Genomic DNA, 18,231 nt, shown 5'->3' on the forward strand with positions numbered 1-18,231 from the left:
GCCCATTAACAGACAACGTTGGCAAAACTCTTGAGAACCTTTGGATGGTCCAGAGGCAAAGCGTTGTTGGGCCGCATTTTGAAAATCCGAATATCCTGCCTTCACATAATCCTTGAATTGCCCCTCTTTATTCCCATTCACTGGCCATTGAAGGCGCTTAAAAACTGATCCCTTATTTGCCTCTGAATTAAAAGATTTGAAATCAGAATTTTTGAAAAACCATGGAGATCTAACAACATCCGCAAAAAATCTAGCAGAATTCTTTGAACGATCAACAACTGTCCATTCATTATCCTGTTCTTTGCAATACTGCTCGAATTCCCTCTGAAAATTTGGTCCTCCGTTTGCCCCACAGGAAGAAATGAATATTGAAGGTCACATTGGCAACATTACCAGCATTGTAAATTGCAAAGCCAATATCTTTGGAAGCAACCGAAAACTTGAAGCACCAATCCCTAAGAAAAGAGACTTTGAATCGAGCAGAGTTACCTCCAAAACATGATTGCAGAATGAGACCCACTAAATCTGAATTCAAACATAACTTGGATCGAGAGAACTGAGCAACTCGGAAGAATTCCCTTAACCGACTTCCCTCGATAAAGTTGACAGGAGTGCCAAAACTCCTTCTCATCTTGTCATCGAAATCCAAGCCACCTTGAAAACGAAGGCCCGAAAGAGCCATGACGTGTGAAGGTAGTGGAGTGCTGTCCTGCAGTGGGTTATGTGGTGGTTGACGCCGCCGGAGTGGCAGACGCCAGGCGGCTGGTGGCCGCCGCCGGAGGGCTTGCGGTAGGAGGTGGGGGCTAGGTTTCTCTGTCTTCGCTGCAAAAGGTGTTGTTGGTTTTTCAACATCTACGGATCTACTACATACGCTTCATTCACAACAACCTCGACAGTGTGTGGAGAGTCCGCTCCAGATTCATTTTATTTTGGTGTCTTTTACTATGATTCTTATGACGATATGTAAATGAGGCATGTACATATTACCATGCAAAAAGAAAAGAATTAGCAGATTATAGTAGAACTTTTTTGATATGGAATAAAACTCCGTGCTTCCGCGGAAGAAGAAGAAAACGGTGTTCACATGTTTTAGAACTCCATTGTTCCCCCCTTCGTTGAATTCGAACCGTACATCGACCCGGTTTGGCAGCTGTCAGCCTGTTCGTGTTTCAGTCGTAGAGGAGACCAACGGGCTGCTGCCTCCGAATTCCCCGAATTCACATCGCCGATTCGCATAGTCCACCGTGCATCGATCGGCATCACGCCCGCCAGAAAAAGGCCAGAAACCGCAGGCAGAAACGAACGAGAAACAAGTAAACGATCACGTGCAGGCGCACCGCCGGTGAATCTCCCGCGCCAGAAAGAACCGAGCAGAACCACACGCCCCGCCGCGACCATCCCCCTCACTCCCGTCCCCGTCCGTCCACCCCACCCCGCCCCCGCCCGCCGGAGGGAGCAAAAGTAAAACCAACACGCCTCCCTTCCTTCCCCATTTCCTCGCCCGCCGACCCGCTATAAAAATCCAAGCCCATCCATCCCTTCCCCCATCCATCGGCGGTCTCCCTCCCTCTTCCACCCCTCTCTCTCCTGCCATAATATCATCGTGGCCTCTCCCTCCCTCCATCCTCTCTGATTGCCCCCGCGCTCGCCATGGAGGCCGCCGCGTCCACGCTGCTCCTCTCCGCCGACGCGCCCCTCGCCGCCGGCCGCCGCCTCCTTCTCGTCCCTTCTCGGCCCGCGCGGGCACGGCGGGGCGCCGCGCCCAGCAGGTGCCCGCGGGCGTCCGTCCGCGCGTACGCCGCGGCGGCCGCGCCAGCACCGGCCTCTGGAAACGGCCTCGCCGGGGTGAGTGCCGCGCCCGCACGCCTTTTCTCTTCTGCGGCAGGCCAATTACTTTCAGCCCAAATTTTGCGTCGCTTGCTTTTCTGGTCTACGTGTAGTGCACGGATTAAGCAACTACGTAGCTCGCTTGCTTTCGTGCTCCCCTTAATTGGTAAGCGCCCAGCCTGCTTTTGTAGCAACGACAAAGCAGCTGGAGTACAAGGGAATGGGCCATTTCATCAGAAAGAAAAGAAACGATGTATCATCTGCTATGCTTGGGGTTTCCCCAGAAGCAAATTGTTGCGTGGAGTGGAGGAATCAATATCTCCACATAAGCCAGGAAGCAGATCTTGTGCCACTCCACCACCAGAGGAACTTGGCTGACAGCTCAAATTTCATGGCCCAGCTCGTTTCATTCTCGCACATATATTCCTCTCCCCAAATACTGGACAAAATGTTCTTGCTGCTGAGTGCTCATATTCAGCCTCAAATAATTAATTTGCTTGTGTTACATCCTGCTTACTCAGAATAACAACGGCGGGTACACTGTTGGTGACTTCATGACGAAAAGGGAGGATCTCCATGTCGTCAAAACGTCAACTCCGGTTGATGAAGGTGTGGCCCATTCTTCAGTTGTGTGCTTCTCTTCTGCTTACTCACCAGCTTCCAAACTGCTAACTAGTTCTTTGGTTCGCGTGCAGCGCTCGAGATGCTGGTGCAGAACAGGATCTCTGGTTTTCCTGTTATCGATGATGACTGGGAGTTGGTTAGTGCCATTTAAATTTAACCCACTGCTCTTGTTTCCTAGTCCATGTTTTGTACGACATAGCTAATCGCAGAAGATACCGCTCCTTTTCTGGAACAAAAGATTTTGGGCGGCAAATAGAGCATTGCAATCCCAATTAAAAAATTCCTATCCATGCATTTGGACCACATGATTGCATCAAAACAATTTCATAGAATGAGGTTTTTCCTACAAATATTGGAGGAAGTTAAATATGAGCTCTAACCTGATCATGGAAATTTCCTTTTGATAGTCCGAATGTATCTTCGCTCTTTATCTCTTATTCTCTGATTAATTAACACCTAATCTAAAATTCCTGATGTGCAGCATCAGAATAACTCTTCTAAGCAATCCATGTGGGATTTAATATGCCATGACAACTCAATCCTCTTCCTACCGTTTTAGATTCTTGAATTTCAGAGAGGGCTTAAAAGAACGATTCTTCCCAAGGAAAAAAGGGAAGAGGCCTTTCGTTGTTCTGTATCATGTTATGTCTTAGGAAGCATTTTTGTATTGCAATGATGAACTGGCTGACTTTCACATGCTTTCTTCTTGAGCTTTTTCTGTTGGTTTGGGTCGCACACCTGGTTTTCTGTCATGAAATACTCATCCACAACGCAACTTTATTCCCACCTGCAGGTTGGCGTTGTCTCAGATTACGATCTATTAGCTTTGGACTCAATGGCAGGTATTCCATCTTGAACTTCTAATCATTTCCTTGCAAAGAAATCATAATCACATTAGAACATATTTTCTGAGCTGTAAAAATCAATTCACATATGCATTATCGTCGCATATCATCCAGAAGGTTCTCAGGATCTTAATTCGAAGCACCGGTTTAAAAGAATGGCCGATCTCTTATGATCTTCCAATCCTGGATTGAAGGATTTAAAAAAAAACTCAGCTATAATATATCTACAACACACCAATGCTAACGGCCATGGTCATAAAATGTCTTTTGCTCCTGTAAGATTCACGGATAAACTTGAGGTCATTCATTCCCAGACTTTAGTGCCTTTGTAGTACTCTCAGATGTACTGAAATTATATCTACAACACAATGAATCTTACAAGTTTTGTCAATATTTAATACATTATCATGCTTCAGGGTGTGGACTGGCTGATACGAATTCAAATATGTTCCCTGAAGTAGATAGCACTTGGAAGGTATATTCTGTAAAACCTTGTTTGATGATTTTATTTTTTATATTTCCTAAGTATGCATGTCTTTTCATATGTTGAGTTTTATAACTTCCATGTGTTGGGATTTTCTGTAATGAGAATTTATCATCTTATAATGAGGATTTATCATGTGTTCTGGTTTGCAAGGCAGGAATTTTCTGTAATGAGAATTTATCATCTTTCTATGTTGAGAAACAGTGATCTAGCAAATGTTTCAGCACCCTCAATGGATTAAAATATGTTTGGTAATAGTAATATAATACTGTTGACTAAATAGCACCACCTCTGTTTTTAAATGTTGAACTGCCAAAACGTCTTACATTTAGGAACAGGGAGTGTATAATATACTGTGCCCGGTGAAACTGTTGGTGTAATTAAACATGTGTTGTGGAGCAAATTGTCACTGGTTTTCTCTACTCAAGAATGTGGGACATTATTGGATTAGGTGCCGTATAATTAACTTACATAGTATGTAACATTCATAGTATCCAGTTATTCTTTAATTGTGTGTTCCCACTCAATGTTCTTGGTTCAGTAACTTACAGACTCCTTCCTAACCACTTGAGTGCAGACATTTCGCGAGATCCAGAGACTCTTGAGCAAAACCAGTGGCAAAGTTATCGGTGATGTTATGACTCCCTCACCTCTTGTGGTGCGTGAAACTACTAACCTCGACGCTGCTGCAAGGTATTTTCAACTAATCCGTGTGAATCCCCAGCGCTAAATCGGCTGACTTATTATTACTGAGAGTGGTGTTCTTTTTATTGTTCAACAGGTTGCTACTTGAAACTAAATACCACAGATTGCCTGTTGTTGATAGCGCGGGAAAATTGGTGAGTGGATGAATCTATGACTTCCCTTTTCTCTCTTTAGCTCAGTGTCTTAAAACGAAATTTCTATCCTGAACTAGGTTGGGATGATCACAAGGGGGAATGTCGTCAGAGCTGCTCTCGAAATAAAGAAGAAAGCTGAAGGTGCTTAAATTAGATGGTTCTTTATAAGGACACCCCTGGGGTTGAACCTGCGGCAATTCATCAATTCAGCTGAATTGAAATATTGACTGGTAGCGCAGAAGCAGATTTTCCCTGGAGCATAGATGGATATAATGTTGTTTACAATGTAATATAAGTAGTGTAATGTTGCAGTGAAATTTCATATAGGTATTGCATGAGGACAATTGCAATTCATTTGAGGTGAGCATACTCAGCTGTCTCTCCATATTAGGTAGTAGTAGCATGGTATATGAAGGTTAATGTTCTTTTCTCGATGGCTTGTACGAGCCTCGAGCATGTTAAAGTGATTCATATAGTGCATTCAACCCTTTGAGATATGATGATGACCTTTCTAATTGTCCAGAAAATGATTTCATCCTACAACCAATGAGGTTGTAGCAAATAATATTAAATCAGATGCAAGGTTTTGTTGCAACCGTCCCAACGCTCTTATATTATGGGATGGAGGGTGTAGTTTCCAACATATAATTCATGCAATCATACTGTGGTGTACAAGTTCCAAACAATCTATTAGGAGGTGAAAGTGGACGAGGTTATCTACTAGTTGGGAAATGAAGCATGAACAACCTTTTACGAGTTATTGCTGTTTCAATTTTATGCTAACCTTTTGTGAGATTTAGATCTTATTTGTGGTACAGATATTCATAAGTTCTGGTTACCTGCCTTGAGTGAACTGCACTGGTTTTTCCTTGTTCCCTTTTCAAGAAAGATGGCTTGGTGGCATACTCGTAGAGAATGCGAGTTTATAATACAAAATCAGGTCTTGTTTGGAAGGGAAAAAAGATCCCAAATCCCCAGAGCCAAAGTCTACTTATTTGATTGCGCCATTGGCGCTACTTTGTGGCTGTGTCAAAGCCATCCACCGCGTCAAAATATATTTTTTGAGCCATGAAAGACACAAAATGTTTATTCGAGTAGCCTGCCCTTGAAAACTCTTTTGTTTATTTCTTTCCAGACATGCCACCAAACATTGATCAGGACCCGTTGTGGCCGCACTTTTGTTCTTTTGCTGCTGCTGCCACGGTTCTGTTCCCTGGTGGTGAGAAGTTCTATACATGTTCCCCTCTTTCATCTTGTGCGTCGGAGCTTTTTTTTAATCGGGCTTTACCCCTTTCCATTGCAAATGAACGGAAATACATCAGTTCCGAAAACATCCAGGGAGGGAGGAAAGAGGGGAAAGCGAGTTCAAGCACTATCAGGAAACCCACCGCATTCGCCCGACATCGTGACGAATGCTATGAGGCGAAAACCTGTGTAGCACTACAAGTTCAAAAGAGACTAAGTAAGATTATTACACCACCGACCAGGAAGAGAGCACCAAATCACTAAAGACTGAGACCAACGGCTATCACAGGCCACATGCAGAATGTAACCAGGCGCAGCGCAACTCTACATCTCCCCGTGTCCATCATTCGCCAATGATCGGCCGTCTGACAGCGTCGCACATCTTCATCAGTTGCATCGTGTTAGCCCTGACAGCATCAGCTCCCACGCGCAGCTCCTTGGCGTCTCCCCCCTGCTGCAACCCTGTCCAGTAAAGCAAGAACGAACACATGGAGAAAACTATCTCAAAAGGTGTTTCGATCAGCTTCTTCTCAAAAGTTGCACGGTTACGAGTGAGCCAAATTGCCCAACAAGCAGCTGCAAGGCCACTGTATAGAACTTCTCACCACCAGGGAGAAAAGTATAGCACCAAGCAAAAAACTGCCAGTAATTGTTGGGGCAACTATGAGTCCCCAACGTCACCCCAATGGAGCACCAAACACACTTAGCAACGGGGCAAGTAAAGAACAGATGCTGAGAGCTCTCAACATCCTTGCAAAAAGAGCAACTGGGATTGCCTGGCCAATTTTTTCTACGCATCACTTGTCTGGTAAGCACAGCATCCTCCGATACTTGCCAAAGAAAGATTTTAATCTTGAGAGGCAGTTTAGCTCTCCAGATCCATCTATAATGGCACCCACTAAGTGGGCTCTCCAGCCATTTATACACTGATTTGGTAGAGAATTTGCCATTATGATTTAACCCCCAAGTAACCCCCATTGCTCAGCTAAGTCAGGCGTCAGCCTACGCCGGAAGAAAGTGTTCTCTACTGCATGGCAAAACTTCTCCACCGTACACCCAGGGTTGTTACAGATCGAGAACAGTTGTGGGTAGCGCTCTTGGAATGGAGGCATTCCATTAATAGGGTCCACCCAAACCCGAGCCAAATTACCAGATTCTATGTTAATCTTCCTCCCCACCATGTACACCTCTTTAACCTTCAGCAGAGCTTTCCAACATGGCGAATCCGAAAACCTGGGACCAACCTCAGCAACAGTTTTGTTTCTAAGATAACGAGCACGTACTATATCTTGCCAGACCCCTTTCGGAGGTCATTGACCCCTAGCTCACCTTTCTCTTTGGATCTGCAGATCTTGTTCCACCTAATAAGGTGGTATCTCTTTTTTTTATTACACCCTTGCTAGAAAAATCTCCGCCTATGTTTATCAAGCTTTTCAATGAACGTTTTATTCATGAGCCACATAGACATATGGAAAATAGACAGTTGGGTGAGGACAGAATCAAGCAAAGTGAGTCTGTGTAACGCCCTGGACACACCCGCCGGTGGTCGTTACTCCTGGCGGGATCTAGACTGGCCCCACAGATCAATACTAGTCTTTTCTGCGCACTTTGTCCTCACTCGTGCGCACCTGGGAGCAACTTCCCGGTCGGTCACCCATCCTGAAATTACTCCAAGCTAAGCACGCTTAACTTTAGAGTTCTTTCCGAATGGGCTTCCGGAAAAGAAGGAATTCCTTATTGATATGAGTAGTCTATCATCCCTATTAAGCCAGGCTATCACATACACCCCCACTCAGAGGAACCGACGTCCTCGTCGGTCCACAGGAACGTTCCCTCTTGGCACATACGTCTGTGCATCCAGTTCGGTACATGGGCCATGCCGTGTGCCACGACGGGCCAGAAACGTCATGAACAACATGACCGCACACCTGTCCGCAAACATCAGTGTAACCGCGAGGGTCGGCTCTGATACCAACTTGTAACGCCCCGGACACACCCGCCGGTGGTCGTTACTCCTGGCGGGATCTAGACTGGCCCCACAGATCAATACTAGTCTTTTCTGCACACTTTGTCCTCACTCGTGCGCACCCAGGAGCAACTCCCCGGTCGGTCACCCATCCTGAAATTACTCCAAGCTAAGCACGCTTAACTTTGGAGTTCTTTCCGAATGGGCTTCCGGAAAAGAAGGAATTCCCTATTGATATGAGTAGTCTATCATCCCTATTAAGCCAGGCTATCACAGTCTGCCCCCCATTGACGCAGCATTGCCTATCCAGGCCTCAAACCTTTTAAGATACTTAACAATGAGAACTCCCAGTCAGAGTTTCTAAGGTTGGTGTAGCTGACTAGCATCCCCAAATATTTAATCGGGAAACTACCAATATCGCGATTAAAGAGCTCTGCATACTCTCTGATAATATTTTCATCTCCACCAACCGTTAGTATCTCACTCTTCTGGGAATTTACCTTGAGGCCAGACATCATTTCAAACATGTAGAGCAACAACTCCAGGTTAACTGCTTTCTCCACATTATGTTCCATACAGATAATGGTATCATCCGCATATTGCAGCACCGCGACCCCATCAGGGATCAAGTCTGGGGCTAGACCAACAATCAACTTGTTTTTTTTGTGCATTCTTGATCATTTTGGTCAAGCACTCATCAGCAAGATTTAAGAGGAAAGGGGAGTGGGGATCCCCCTATCGCACCCCTTTAGCACTCTGAAAGTATGGCCCAACACATTGTTGAGCTTGATACTAACCGTGCCATTGTGTAAAATTTGTTTAACCCAACCACACCAGGTTTCACTAAAGCCTCGTAGTCTATGACATTCCAAAAGGAAGTCCCAATTAACTTTGTCATAGGCCTTTTCAAAGTCGAGTTCAACACAATGCCCACCCCTTTTTTAGCATGTGTGTAGTTAAGGATTTCATGCAGAGATAACACCCCATCCATGATATTTCTCCCTTTCACAAAAGCATTTTGGGCGGGGCTGATCAATTTGTCAACATATTTTTCAACCCTACGATCCATGGCTTTGCTGATTAGTTTATATGGGCATCTTAGGAGGCAGATAGGTCTAAACTGCTGAATTTTATCAGCTCCCAAAACTTTGGGCAGGAGTGTGATCACCCCATAGTTGAGACGTTGAACATCCAGCGTCCCATTATGGAAATGTTTAAATAAAGACATGATATCCCCCTTCACAATCTCCCAACAGGCTTGATAAAACTCCACTGGAATATTATCCGGTCTCGAAGCTCTGTTGGGGGCCATGGCAAAAAGAGTTTCCCTCACTTTCTTCCTCTGTGAACTCACGTCATAGGTCCTTATTATCCTCCTCATTCAACCTTTCATCCTCTGACCAAGTATCAGGGTCCAAATGGAACTGATTACCTAGTGCTGGACCAAACAGATTTTTATAATAATCCATGGCATGGGCAATCAAGTTGTCCGTGCCCACTATCTCCACATCCCCAGCTTTCAAAAAATGAATGGTATTCTTGCGTTTGCGACCATTAGCAATCTTGTGAAAAGTAGTCAGTATTTAGGCCCCCTTTTAAAAGCCAACGCTCATGAGACTGCTGGAGCCACTAAATCTCTTCGTTTACCAAAAGCTCGTGGAGCTCAAAGCAAACATCGATCTTCCTGCGATACAGCTCAGGCAACAGGGGTCCTAGCTCCTCCAGCTCGGCTAGCTCCAACCTGAGCTCTTCTTTGATCTTTCTGTTATGCCCAAATTTGTCTGAACCCCAGCCCTTAAAATAGGTTTTAAATCTCTTAAGTTTTATATTCAGGATATCAATGGGGTCTGAGGAGAACACCCTCCTCCCCCAAATCTTACTAACCAGCGGCAAAAAGCGGTCATCCATGATCCAGGAGAGATCGAAACGGAACTCGCGGGGTTTGGGGGCCTCCCGGCCCTCCTCCCCCGAAGAAAGCAGTAGGGGGTTATGGTCCGAGATCTCACGCACCAATTTCCTTACAGAAACTAGGGGAAATAAGTCCTCCCAGCCCTCTGACATCAGAATGCGGTCAAGCTTTTCCAAGGTTGGATGTGCCTGATTATTTGTCCAAGTGTACTTGCCCCCACTTATATGGATTTCTCTGAGTGCCAGGGTATTTATAATGGAGTTAAAGAGGTCTGAGGATTTATGGCTCGTCATTTTTTTGTTCTTCTGCCCTGGGTGTCTAAGAATATTGAAGTCCCCACCTACTATCCATGGAATTTGCATACCACTGCACATGGCAGCCAGTTCAAGCAAAAATTCCTCCTTGAACTCATCGTGGGCTGATCTATAAACCACCATTAGACCCCCACTTACTATTCTTTTTCTTGTCACTAAGGGTAACTTGGAGGATATACTTGCCTTTGATGCACGACACAATTTCTAGGGTATCTTGTCGAACCCCACACAGGGTGCCTCCTAACTTACCTTCAGATGGAATCCAGTTCCATTTGAATAGATCAAAGGGGTCTATTCTCCTCAAACATTTAGGAGGAAAATCTTTTTTCATGGTCTCTTGAAGACCCAGGATTGTGCGTCGGAGCTTTGCTGGTATTGGCATCGTAGTCGGACCGTTCTGCTACCTTGCGACCAAATCCCTGTTTCTTTTCCTTATTCTCTTTTCTTTAACTAGCAAGATATTCTTGATTTCATTTAGTTAATTGTAGTGGTCTCTCAGTACAGGTGTCACTGTACATAAAGCACCAATAGCCTAGATCTTCGCACAGGTGAAAACATGATAATACGTCGCATTCTTTTCATCAAAACTTTGAGATGTACTTACATCATATAGCTTGATATATTCATGATATTTTCCAACAAAATTATAGTACTTTAAGAGAGTCAGATGTATTTGGAATATAGGGCGCCTCCGCTCGGTTGTACATAATTGGCTTTATCATTTCGGAGGATGTATTCGTTGTGCATCCCTACTGTTTTGCATGGACTTTCAAAGTGCTTCCAAAACTTTTCATGTCAACTAACACAAAATAAACTATTTAAATTCATTTAAGTCCAAACTTTGCATATATATGGAAATTAAGAACTCAACTCAAGCACCATACTATACACGACGACTCATCATCATGATGATCGACGCCACTTCTTTTTGTGCGTAAAATGCCACAAACTTATGTTTCGAATACAAACATGTGATCGATATACCATAATTATATGCATGTGTGTGTTGCGGGCAACCAGTACATCTCCTTGCTTGCATGCATGAATATGCCACCAAGCCACCGATTGAATTAGCGCATAAAATGAGCCTCGTAGTGACTCAAATGCTGACTATAAAAAAATGGCATGTTAAGTTTGAGTTGTGGATGTATTTGCAAAGAAGAACTATGTTGGACTTGGTTATGCCAAAATACAAGAGTTTTGGTTTGACAAGAACAAACGTTAGATGGTATATGATTCTGTACAAAACATACATGTTAATTATAATATGATATACATGCAATAATCCATAAGAATGTCTTACGCTGTTTATTGACTCTCCAAAGGTAAAAGAAAAAAATTATTGATTGGTTGCATGTTCAAGTAATTACAAACTGCATTAATTAAGAATATAATAATGATTTTATATTTGAATGAAAATGCTAACACAAACCTTACATTGTGATGTTGTCGGTGTCAACCTCGCCCAATCCAATTCAAGATAAACACATTGATAGAAGCATTTTCAAATTGAAATTTACCACAACCAATTATACATTTAGTAGCCAAAATATTCATACTATAGTCGTAACATATAATTCACGCTTCATTCATACTAGTTTTGGATACACATGTGCATATTATATGTTGTCGACTGACAATTGGGAGTACATACATTTTGGGAGTACATACATTTTGCCTTGGCCTTTGGTGGGTCAACTAAAATCCACATTATCCCGCATTGCTTAAGACTGGTCTTTTTTTTGCGGAAAACACTGGTCTTATCCAAATGAAAATAAATAAAATAACCAAATGCATTCTGACTCTTTCTACCCGTCGCCCTCAAAGTAGAAAAAACCATGAATTGTAAAACATTTGATGCCCCCCCCCCCCAAAGAGCCACACACAACAAGCGTTGAACTACGGTCATGAATTTGCAGTTGATGACCCCCCCTCCCCCCTAAAAAAGTCTATAACTTCATAATTCATGAACTATATTTACTTTGCATTTTATGTACGCTTGTTTCCATATTCGCATATTCAAATCATGGTATACCACGTGCGGAGGTATGGATGATAAAGTTCGACATGATTACAATATAATGTCTCGAAGTAATGATGTCAATTTTCCCCTAGCCTTTCCTGGAGCAACAAATTAAGTAAACAAATCGAGTGCACACAACAACAGTAGCGTCACGATAAAAGGACAATTAACCAAGAGTTGTACATGGGAAATTATACAAGCGATTGACGCTTTTTACCAATCATCTTCAAAGTAGCTGAAATCATGAATTGTAAAACATTTGATCCCCCTTCCCCTAAAAAATAAGCTTACAGAATAAGTGTTGACATAAAATGCGAGATTCTCCGAAAGCCCTCTTCTGGTCCTGAGTGTTGGGGAACGTTGCATGGAAAACAAAAAAAAATCTACGGACACGCAATGATCTATCCATGGAGATGCATAACAACGAGGGGGAGAGTATGTCTACGTACCCTCGTAGACCGTAAGCGGAAGCGTTTCACAACGCGGTTGATGTGGTCGAACTTTTTTCATGCTCCAACCGATCTAATACCGAACGCACGGCACCTCCGCGTTCTGCACACGTTCAGCTCGGTGACGTCCTCCGCCTTCTTAATCCAACAAGATGGCGAGGTAGTAGACGAGTTTCGACAGCACGAGGGCGTAGTGACGGTGATGGTGAAGTGATCTCAGTAGGACTTTGCCTAAGCACTACGAAAGTATGACCGAAGGTGTAAACTGTGGAGGGGGGCGCTGCACACGGCTAGGCAATTGTATGGGGTGTGCTAGGCGCCCCCCTCCCACATATATATAGGTGGGAGGGAGGGAGGAGCAGCCAAAGGAGGCACCCAAGTAGGAGGAATCCTACTTGGGGTCCCTCCCAAGCCGCGCCCCCCTTTCCTTATTTGGAGTGCGGGGAAAGGCAGGGGAGGGTGCCCCCTTCCCTTTCTCCCATGAGAGGGAAAGGCGGGAGGGGCTAGCCCTCCCCCTTTTCCTTCCCTAGGGCTGACCAAACAAGGGAGGAGGCGCACCAGCCCCCTTGTGGGCTGGTCTGTCCCCTCCTTTGGCCCATAAGGCCCATAACTTGCCGGGGGGGTGCGCGGAACCCCTTCCAGTGACCCGATTCCTTTCCCGGTACGTCCCGAAACACTTCCGGTGTCCAAATACCATCGTCCTATATATCAATCTTTACCTCTCGACCATTTCTATACTCCTCGTCATGTCCATGATCTCATCCGGGACTCCGAGCAACATTCGGCCACCAAAACATATAACTCATATAACACTATATCGTCAACGAACGTTAAGCGTGCGGACCCAACGGGTTCGAGAACTATGTAGACATGACCGAGACACGTCTCCGGTCAATAACCAATAGCGGAACCTGGATGCCCATATTGGCTCCTACATATTCTACAAAGATCTTTATCGGTCAAGCCGTTATGACAACATAGGTAATTCCCTTTGTCCATCGGTATGTTACTTGCCCGAGATTCGATCGTCGGTATCTTCATACCTAGTTCAATCTCGTTACCGGCAAGTCTCTTTACTCGTTTCGTAATACATCACCTTGTGACTAACTCCTTACTCATTTGCTTGCAAGTTTATGATGTGTATTACCGAGAGGGCCTAGAGATACCTCTCCGATACTCGGAGTGACAAATCCTAATCTTGATCTATGCCAACTCAACAAACACCTTCGGAGATACCTGTAGAGCATCTTTATGATCACCCAGTTACGTTGTGACGTTTGATAGCACACAAGGTATTCCTTCGGTATCCGGGAGGTGCATAATCTCATAGTCGAAGGAATATGTATTTGACATGAAGAAAGCAATAGCAATAAACTGAACGATCAATATGCTAAGTTAACGGATGGGTCTTGTCCATCACATCATTCTCCTAATGATGTGATCCCGTTATCAAATGACAACACATGTCTATGGTTAGGAAACCTTAACCATCTTTGATCAACGAGATAGTCCAGTAGAGGCTCACTAGGAACACGGTATCTGTTTATGTATTCACACATGTATTTAAGTTTCCGATCAATACAATTCTAGCATGAATAATAAACCTTTATCATGAATAAGGAAATATAAAATAACAACTTTACTATTGCCTCTAGGGCATATTTGCTTGAGTCTCCCACTTGCACTAGAGTCAATAATCTAGTTCACATCGCCACGTGATTAACACCCATAGTTCACATCGCCATGTGACTAACACCCAAAGAGTTTACTAGAGTCAATAATCTAGTTCACATCGCCATGTGATTAACACCCAAAAAGTACTAAGGTGTGATCATGTTTTGCTTGTGAGAGAGGTTTAGTAAACGGGTCTGCCACATTCAGATCCGTATGTACTTTTGCAAATTTCTATGTCTACAAAGCTCTGTATGGAGCTAATTGCTCCCACTTTCAATATGTATCCAGATTGAGACTCGGAGTCATCCGAATCGACGTCAAAGCTTGCTGATACGTCTCCATCGTATCTACTTTTCCAAACTCTTTTGCCCTTGTTTTGAACTCTAATTTGCATGATTTGAATGGAACTAACCCGGACTGACGCTGTTTTCAGCAGAATTGCCAGTGTTATTGTTGTGCAGAATAAAAAGTTCTCGGAATGACATGAAACTTCACGGAGATAAGTTTTGGAATTAATAAAAAATATTGGCGAAAGAATCAAGTGAAGGGGGGCCACACCCTGGCCACAAGGGTGGGGGCGCGCCCACCCCCCTGGGGCGGACCTCCACCGACCTCAACTCCAACTCCATATATTCTCTTTCGGGGAGCAAAAAATCAGAGAGAAGGATTCATCACGTTTTACGACATGGAGCCGCCGCCAAGCCCTGTTCTTCCTCGGGAGGGCAGATCTGGAGTCCATTCGGGGCTCCGGAAAGGGGAATCTGTCGCCATCGTCATCATCAACTATCCTCCATCACCAATTTCATGATGCTCACCGCGTGCGTGAGTAATTCCATCGTAGGCTTGCTGGACCGTGATGGGTTGTATGAGATTTACCATGTAGTCGAGTTAGTTTTGTTAGGGTTTGATCCCTAGTATCCACTGTGTTCTAAGATTGATGTTGCTATGACTTTGCTATCTTAATGCTTATCACTAGGGCCCGAGTGACATGATTTCAGATCTGAACCTATTATGTTTTCATGAATATATTTGTGTTCTTGATCCTATCTTGCAAGTCAATAGTCACCTACTACGTGTTATGATCCGGCAACCCCGGAGTGACAATAGTCAGGACCACTCCTCGTGATGACCATAGTTTGAGGAGTTCATGTATTCACTAAGTGCTAATGCTTTGGTCCGGTACTCTGTTAAAAGGAGGCCTTAATATCCCTTAGTTTCCAATAGGACCCCGCTCCACGGGAGGGTAGGACAAAAGATGTCATGCAAGTTCTTTTCCATAAGCACGTATGACTATATTCGGAATACATGCCTACATTATATTAATGAACTGGAGCTAGTTCTGTGTCACCCTATGTTATAACCATTGCATGATGAATGCCATCCGACATAATTATCCATCATTGATCCATTGCCTACGAGCTTGTTTCATATTGATCTTTGCTTTGTCACTTTTCCGTTGCCATTGTTACGATTGCTACAATACTACTACTGTTACTTTTGCCACCGTTACCGTTACTTCCATACTACTTTGCTACTAAACACTCTGCTGCAGATATTAAGTCTTTCAGGTGTGGTTGAATTAACAACTCAGCTGCTGAAACGTCTCCAATGTATTTATAATTTATGAAGTATTCATGCCATGTTTACAACAATTTTATATGGTTTTGGTATGGTTTGCATGGAACTAACCCAGATTGACGTTATTTTCAGCAGAACTACCATGGTGTTGTTTTTTGTGCAAAAATGAAAGTTCTCCAAATGAGCTGAAACTTTTTGACGATTTTTTTGGAACAAAAGAGACCCCCGAAGCTTCATGGGAGGGCCAGAAGAGCCACGAGGAGGGCACAACCCACCAGGGCACGCCTGGTGGGCCTGGCTTGCCCCGGTGGGTTGTGCTCACCTCGAGGCCCATCTTAGCGTGAAACCAACGCCAAAAAATCCTATAAATAGAGAAACCATCAGGGGTTAACCTAGATCAGAAGTTCCTCCGCCGCAGGCCTCTGTAGTCACCGAAAACCAATCTAGACCCTGTTCCGGCACCCTGCCGGAGGGGGGAATCATCTCCGGTGGCCATCTTCATCATCCCGGCGGCCACCACGATGAGTAGGGAGTAGTCCACCCTCGGGGCTGAGGGTTTGTACCAGTAGCTGTGTGTTTAATCTCTCTCTCTCTCATGTTCTCGAGATGTCACGATCTTGATGTATCGCGGGCTTTGTTAATATAGTCGGATCATATGGTGTTTTCCCCTCTCTATCTTGTTGTGATGAATTGAGTTTTTCCCTTTGAGATTTCATTGTTATCGGATTGAATACTTTTATGGATTTGAGAACACTTGATATATGTCTTGCAATTGAATACTCGTGGTGACAATGGGGTATCGTATTGATTCACTTGATATATGTTTTGGCATTCAACTCGCGGATTCCCGAGGTGACATTGGGGTAATCTATGCATAGGGGTTGATGCACGTTATTGTCTTTGTCTCTCTGGTAGAAATCTTGGGGCACTCTGAAGTTCTTTGTGTTGGATTGAGTATTATGAATATGAATTTGCTTTGGTGTTATTTTAGTACAAACTCTAGGATAGATCAAACGGAAAGAATAGCTTTGTGTTATTTTAGTACGAACTCTTGAATAGATCGAACGGAATGAATAGCTTTGAGGTGGTTTCGTACCTTACAAACAATTTATTCTTATGTTCTCTGCTAGGTAGGAACTTTGGAGTGATTCTTCATCGCACTTTGAGGGATGGTTATATGATCCAAGTATATTAGCATTGTTGAGAGGTTGCACTAGTGAAAGTACGAACCCTAGGCCTTGTCTTCAAGCATTGCAATGCCGTTTTTGTGCCCATTTACTATTTGCTACCTTGCTGTTTTTATTTATTCAGATTATAAAAATATATTTCTACCATCAATATTACACTTTTATCACCATCTCTTCGCCGAACTAGTGCACCTATACAATTTGCCATTGTATTGGGTGTGTTGGGGACACAAGAGATTTCTTGTATTTGATTGCAGGGTCGTTTGAGAGAGACCATCTTCAGCCTACACCTCTCACGGATTGATAAACCTTAGGTCATCCACTTGAGGGAAAATTGCTACTGTCCTACAAAACTCTACGCTTGGAGGCCCAACACGTGTCTACAAGAATAAAGTTGCGTAGTAGACATCAAGCTCTTTTCTGGCGTCATTGTCGGGGAGGTGAGTGCTTGAAGGTACATCTTTAGATCTTGCAATTGAATCTTTTAGTTTCTTGTTTTATCACTAGTTTGGTTTATACAGGAAAACTACATAAAAAATGGAATTGAGGTTGCATCATATTATTGATCATCTTTATAATATCTTTCTTGAAAATGATGGATCAGAAAATTGTGCTCAATTATTAGAAGAAGAAGTCAATAAAATGTGTGGCACAAAATGTTTGAATGATGAGAATGATTGCAATGTTGTTAGTATGAATTCTTTGAATATCCATAATGCTAATGATATGCAAAGCTACAAGCTTGGTTGTAAGGGCATTTTATCCCTTAGTTGGTTTTGGTGATTGATGACAATGCTTTTGCGGACTAATCATGTGCATCAAATATTTCAGATATATTGACTAGGCACAAGAGATTGGGTTCCCCTCAAAGGCTATAGAAGACGGCGTTTCTCTTCGGTTCTTTTCAGTGGTATTGAGTCGTAGGGAAGCCGTACTATTAAGAGGGGGTCCGCTTTGGAAAGGTTGGGTGGATTCATCACGTACACATCGTCCCTTGCACCTCCTTTCCTCTTGCCTTTGGAGCATCCTAAGTTTTCCGTGTCTATGCAATTATAGCTCTTGTCTGCCGAACTAGGAATTGCGGTAGTACCGCTCGTCAGAACGGTAGTACCGCAGGACCTTGCGGTAGTACCGCCCATTGGTGCGGTAGTACCGCAAGGCCCCACGGTAGTACCGCTTCTAGTAAGCGGTAGTACCGTGGTCCCTGCTTAGTTCCGCAACTACGCGGCTGTAAGGGGCGGATGTAATTATTTACATCCGCACCTAG

General features: G+C 43.8%; 1 protein-coding gene across 1 annotated transcript; it reads left to right on the top strand.

Annotated features, from left to right (window-relative positions):
• The first annotated feature begins 1,504 nt into the window (after nt 1-1,504).
• LOC109741319 (CBS domain-containing protein CBSX1, chloroplastic) lies at nt 1,505-5,116 on the top strand. The gene is made up of 8 exons (XM_020300391.4): nt 1,505-1,845; nt 2,349-2,436; nt 2,523-2,587; nt 3,245-3,293; nt 3,713-3,771; nt 4,358-4,473; nt 4,562-4,619; nt 4,697-5,116. The coding sequence occupies exons 1-8, from the start codon at nt 1,651-1,653 to the stop codon at nt 4,766-4,768; spliced, it is 702 nt and encodes a 233-aa protein (XP_020155980.1). The 5' UTR covers nt 1,505-1,650; the 3' UTR covers nt 4,769-5,116.
• The last annotated feature ends 13,115 nt before the right edge of the window (nt 5,117-18,231 follow it).

This window comes from Aegilops tauschii, chromosome 5, assembly GCF_002575655.3.
Source record: "Aegilops tauschii subsp. strangulata cultivar AL8/78 chromosome 5, Aet v6.0, whole genome shotgun sequence".
Taxonomy (NCBI): domain Eukaryota; kingdom Viridiplantae; phylum Streptophyta; class Magnoliopsida; order Poales; family Poaceae; genus Aegilops; species Aegilops tauschii.